The following is a 6428-nucleotide window of genomic DNA, read 5'->3' on the forward strand; positions in this document are numbered from 1 at the left end:
TATGGAAAGCTCGCTCTTACTGGAAATGTTGCGCCACAAACTGAAGGGAAGGGCGGTTCAATCCCATGACCTCAGAGAGGCTCGAGCACTCTTTTTGGTTTTTTTCACACGAATTTAAAACAATGATCACAACAAAAGGAGGAAGAAATTACCAGGAATTAAATATATGAAAAATCAATAATAATAATTAGTCAGTTGGCTACAGTAAGTTTTGTATCTTTAGACTATTATTTACAATTATTATTATTTCAGTACCCCATGCACATATTGCAGAGACCTGTATGTGTCAGCTGTCTGCTTTATTTTCTTATAGAATTAAAAAACACTTCATAGGAAATATCCGTCTGGTTGTTATTGAAGTTGGCAAATACTGCCCACAGTCATTTCTCATACTCGGAACTGACTCATATTTCTACTTCTCAATATTGTATGCACATGGAAGTAAAATGAAAAGTAGTAACATTTCACAGTGAAATGATTAGTTATACACATTGTACTGTAAACGTCCATAAATGTGTTCATTATTAAAATTTACATCAGCTACACACATTCCGAACTGTAACATGAAATGTATACAATTGCTATATTTGTCTACCTTAAAAAAACACTTAGGCCTACTTCTTGTGAAACGATGTCTAACTCTGCTTGAGAATACCATTGTTTTTTCATACAAGAGGTTCCTCTGCAGTACTTTTGAATGCAGTGTCACTCTGATGTCGGCATGGTTGGTTAGTTGACATTTGTCTGACAAATTGGTACATCAGTTCTACAGAAGAGCCCAGGATCAGAAAGTCATGTCACAACCATGACTAAACATCAGCTCTGCTTGACAGCAGGTGGCAGTGGCTTTATTCAGACACAATGTCAGTTAAGATGTCGTGGTCTTCTAAGAGCTCGGTCTCGATGACTAGAAGTCATTTGGTCATTATATTTTGGCAGAGGTTTATATTTAGGGTTATTTTGTTTTGAATACCATACATAATCAACATAATCAACCTACCATACAGTACTCTTATGCTACTCAGTACTCAGTACGCTTGATTGGCTCCAGCCCACCTGTGACCCTGAACAGGTTAAGCAGTATGAATGCAGGGATGAAGTGTAGTGAAAAATTATTAATTAGGATAAATTTGTGATGACAAGGGGGAAGCAAGCAAACAACGAATAGACTGAAAAGTGAATTTACACCAAGACTTATGACACTGTAACGCTCACTTATTTCTTTGTTATAAATCTTTATGCACATGACAGATGTGTGATGTCATATGTCTTGTAAGCTACTGGATGCCTAAATTTACCTCGGAATCAATAAAGTATCTGTCTCTCTCTGGCTAACTACTATCTCTCTGTTCCACACTCTGTCCAGAAGGGGGCAGTAAGGCAGCGGCGAGCTGGCTTCCCAACCGCCAAAAATCAAAACAAAACGAAGAAGAAGTACTTCGTAAATTATTAGTGCTTTCAGGCAGCCAAAGACACGTTAGGACATATAAATGGACCTATTTGCTGTGCTTATACCTTTGAACAGTTGGTTTTGTCTTTATTAACAAGTGTTGGTATTGAATATAGAAGTTGCTGCCGTCCTGGTGAAATTAACATGATACTGGACACTTGCGTGAGAAGTTTAGTTTAGCTTGCTAGCTGCTGCTAGCTAACTAAAGTCCAGGCAGAATAAATGTCTGTTAGACCAGCTCTGGTGGAGTGTGTAGTATTGTCTCTGCAAGATGCCTGTGTGTTTTATCCGTGCTGTAAAGGCTGCTTCTCAAGGGTTCAAGAGGAACAGCAGGACACGAAGAGGTAAACACACAAACTACCAACAGAAAAGTATGGTTACTGTAAAAAGTACATGAGAATGAACAGCAATACTTTATTACGTCTCACTGATTAGACCATGTAGATGAAACTAACCAATACAAAAGACTTGAAATGAAAAAAAAAGTATTTATTTGTACTTTGAGATTACTGGGAAAATGTGAACGCTCACTTACAGTGCATAAAAACTCCTTCCCACTTACTTAGACATGTACAAAAATGTCTGACTTCTCTGTCTACCCACCACAGATGCCGATGCCATAAGTGTGGCTACATCTGTCTGAGGGAGGAGGTTGATCACAGATATCGTCTCTCACTGAGGGTGACCCGGGACAAATGCATATTTGCAGTTACTGTGTTTGGAACCAGCTTAAATCCATTCTTTGGCATCCACGCAACAGGTTTACACAGGTGAGCAGGGACAATTGTTTTTTACTCAAGTCATGGTGCAGATCGTGATGGGCCTTATCCACATGCAGCTTTACAGCTGGTTTTAAAACATTATATGTTGCAGGGTTTCCACCAGAAAATTGTTAAACAGATAGTAAGGCACCCAGAGCTATCATGATGAGCTTAGTTTGTGGATGTTGGCCTAAACAACTGCACTTTACGATGGCACGTCTATATCTGGGATTTGCTGTATGAAACTGCACCTCGGCTCTTTGTTTATTTTTTTGAACAGTAATTAATATGTACTTTATTTTTATGTATACCTATGTGATTTAGTTACAGGGGAGATGTTAGAAAACACTGTGGTAAAGCTTATGTATGTCAGAAGGAATACACAAGTGAGCTTCATATCAGCAGTGTAAAGTTCTGCACATTTAAAAAGCTTAATTTGTTAATTGTGTCTTTTTTCTTTGCTGGTTAAGTTGTGTGGATTTCTGTTGTGTCTGTAATGTTGTAGATTGGTGGAGAACGTGGACGGACCAGTTGGAGCATCAACCAGATCCGCATTGTTGGTGAAGGCTGTCCAAGACTGTTTCATTGGCAGACATTTTATCTTTGGTATAAAGGTACAACTGCACATATGTATTGGATATATTAATGGGTTATACCAGGTGTGTACCAATACTGATGCTGTCTTTAGTTAACAAATATAATTGTGAAAATTATTGGTCTCAAACTGGGCAATTATTGTGTTATAGTGGCATGTTATCCAGGCAATACACAGGAACAATACATGCACAGTAATCTACTAAGGCTGAACAAACAAAGAAAAGATCGATGACTACAGATCGACTTCAAAAATTAAAAGACAAAAATAGCAATATATAAAATGATGATATGTATATAAAGAATATCTGTAGAAAACATAGTTTAAAGAATATACCAGTATACAGTTAACCATAAACATACTAGATAGGAAGATACTACACTGCATGGTTGAACAAACATCCTGAAATCTTCAGAGAACACTGACTTATTGCAACAAAGACATTTTGTATTTTATGCAATCTAAAAGCTTTAAGTAATAATAATATTACTACAACAACTTTAACAATTTTATTTACCCTTTTTTATCTTGTTTTTCGACTGTTGATGTGCCTCACACCAGTTCTCAGTTTTCACTGTCTGTTCCATATTAACTGAGGTCAGTATACTCTGGTATCTGAATAAACATAAAGGGATTTTTCAGTAATTGAAACACGGTTTTCCACATTACAAAGATGTTATAGTCCATACTAGTTGATGCGTTGTCTGCATTGTTGCGAAATGAAAAATCAAGTATGTGGTGATCTAGTATTATTGGCCCGGTGGATTTAAACAGGATGTACATATTTCATTGATATAATTTTGTGTTTCGGATCTTTATCTCAACCATCCCTGGTTCTCTGTGTCCTTCAGGTGACTGAATCAGAGCCGGAGCCTTGGTTACGACAGCCTGTTTCAAATGGCTCTAGCAGCAGAGACACAGTCCAGATAATTGCCAGTCAGATGATTCTTCCCAAAGCTTTGGGCCTAGAAGGCTGCACAGTGGTCAGTTATTATCGAACCCTTCTTCAGAAAGCTGCAGAATACGAGCTGGGATCCACCGATCCCAGCAAAACCTCCAGACCGCCAGAAACATGCCTGCGGCTGCTTCCTCATTACTCTCCAGCCAGCAGCTTCAACAGTGACACAGTTTTTGCCTCGGGTCTTCTTTGCCAATCATTTCGCAGGTAATGAGATTAAAAAGTTACTGATTATTATTGTTTTCTTTCTGATGATCCTCAGAGCATCTCAGTGTAATCGCCTTCATTTTCATGTAACAGTTCTTTGCTTTTGATCCTAGATCACAGCACCCAGACTGCACCCTTACTCCCACTCCTCCATGGCAGCAATCACTGGGACTTGTTACTTCTTCAGCAGAGCAAGAAGAAGGCTGCAGCATCCAGGAAAGTGGAGATGAGTACAGCAGACAGACAGACAAAAACAAAACACCACATCATACACCGAGAGACAGCCTGGATAACTATGAAGTCATAGGGGAGAGAGTGCTGTCACCTCTTGCTTTGCAGTGCCGTTCTTACAATAGTCCGTCTTTTGCCAAATCCCCAAACTCATCTGATGATAAAGCTGTTGGAAACACCCCCTTTCAGGACAAATGGTTCAGTCCCTCCCCATCTGGCCACAACAGTTTCAAGAAGAAGGAACTTTTTACAGGACAACTAAGCCAAACCTTTATATCAGACTCCTTGGCTTGGGAGGATTTTCCTTTCTCTGAAAGTCTTACAGAGTTTCTGGGTGAAGAAAACAAAGATGAAACAGAGCAAAACCAAAATGTGCAAAATCAGAAAGAAACTGCAAGCAACAACCTTGAAGTTGAATCACAGGACAAGAACTTAACAATTGAATCAACATCTGTTTGTCAAAACTACAAACAGATAACAGACAACAACTCACAGGTATGTCTGGGCATCATAGATACACCAGAGCCAAATGGAGCTGACAGACATGATTTATCTGAGGTATGTAAGAACGCTGCTGGATGTGTCAACAAGAGTCAAGCCAGAAACATTTTCTCCCATGAGTGTAACCAGCCGGATGAGAAGGCGTTTTCCGCTTCTTTTGAAAACGAAGACAAGCCGTGTGAAGGGGACACCTACAACTGTTCTGCAGACCTTTTCAGTGGCTCACTCACGATCGATATGAACACAAACACGCTCAACACGCACACAGAAACGATCACAGAAGCTTCCCCGCTGCTTTCCATGCCAAAAAAACAGCACACGAGAAGAGAAATGTTTAATGTCCCACATTTAACACCACACACACAGAAACTGAAAGGTAACAAAAGCATTAAGGGGGACAATTTCATTCCACCATGCACACAAGAGCTTGATTTCGTCCCTCCCTCTCAGTCGACTCCCATTGTGAAATTAGCAGCAGTGACAGCGTCATCTGCCTTATCATACAGAATCTCAACATTTGGTGAATCGCCCAATGAGCTGCCCCGGTGTGGCAGAGAGTCTACAAAAGAAAACTTGGTGTGGGGTACGCCCCCCAGCAGACACAGACACAGAGTTACTTCAAAAAGGAGGTTTTTGAAGCATAAAAAATGTCTGCTGCCTCAGCAACCCCTGAGGGTGCAGAGCAAGGATAACAACACATGGTCACCAGGGCGGTTCAACCACAAAAGTGACTCAAGTTATTGGGATGTGACTGTGTCTGATAATGAACACAATGAGGTACTTTTTGTTCCTCCTACCCCTGCTACCAAAACACCAAGAAGAAGTCAGACTCATGGCAGCAGCAGCAGTTTGGGCTGGACTCGTGATGTGCCGCAGGAAGACAGAGGGAATTGTAAAACAACTCTGTTGGGTCAAACTCCCACATCATCACAGAGACGTCTGGTACAAACAGGACACTGTGACACGGAGACTTTAGATAAGGGGACATTGGATGGATCTAATTGTGACCTTGAGACTTGTGATTGGTCGAGAGATCTGTTCTCCGACTCGCTCTGAGAGTTCTGCTGCAGATGGACTTCCAAAAATATAATGTTTTTTAATGTATTTCAGGCTGTCAACCCAAATAACTGTTGAAAGAGTAAAACTATTACAAAATGGCTACTTACTGCTTTACTTTCTACTAGCAGCACTGTTGCTGGTTCTCCAACTTTTTGCTGCAGGATGTGAAAATGGAGCACATACTGTATATTAAAAACAAGAGACACACAACTGAAAAAGATCTCCATTGACAAACATTTTCAGCAGAATGTGTTATACTACTAAAGATCTCAACTTCAGCTCCTGACCTCACTAATAAAATTAAAAATCCCTGCAGCCAGCTTCCTAAATCTCGAGGAAAGCCTTCCCAGGAGATTGAATTTTCCTACAGCAACAATAATGGGGCAAGTCCTTATTAATGCCCTGGTTTTGGAGTGATAAATTCCATATGTAAAAGTCGGATATGGGTCCGATGTTCGGATGTCAACACACTTTTTAGAGGTTTATTTTAAAAGGAAGAATCTCTTTCTTCTGTCCTCTTTTAAACAAGTCAGGCTTTTATAGGACACATCTCAGAAACTTAAATCCTTTAATCCAATTCACTTTTAATCAGGTGTGTATCTTTTACCTTATGTGTTATTTGGACCACACATTGGGCCCTAATGCAGCAACAGTCTCTTAAATTTC

At 39.9% G+C, this 6428-nt stretch overlaps 1 protein-coding gene across 1 annotated transcript; it reads left to right on the forward strand.

Moving 5' to 3' along the window:
- The first annotated feature begins 1476 nt into the window (after window positions 1-1476).
- Window positions 1477-5839, forward strand: ddias (DNA damage-induced apoptosis suppressor). The gene is made up of 5 exons (XM_069661299.1): window positions 1477-1794; window positions 2059-2220; window positions 2717-2825; window positions 3658-3971; window positions 4085-5839. The coding sequence occupies exons 1-5, from the start codon at window positions 1673-1675 to the stop codon at window positions 5757-5759; spliced, it is 2382 nt and encodes a 793-aa protein (XP_069517400.1). The 5' UTR covers window positions 1477-1672; the 3' UTR covers window positions 5760-5839.
- The last annotated feature ends 589 nt before the right edge of the window (window positions 5840-6428 follow it).

Source organism: Semicossyphus pulcher, unplaced genomic scaffold (assembly GCF_022749685.1).
Source record: "Semicossyphus pulcher isolate SPU_LCO1_2020_fin unplaced genomic scaffold, fSemPul1.0.p SCAF_1, whole genome shotgun sequence".
In the NCBI taxonomy this organism is placed as follows: Eukaryota; Metazoa; Chordata; class Actinopteri; order Labriformes; family Labridae; genus Semicossyphus; species Semicossyphus pulcher.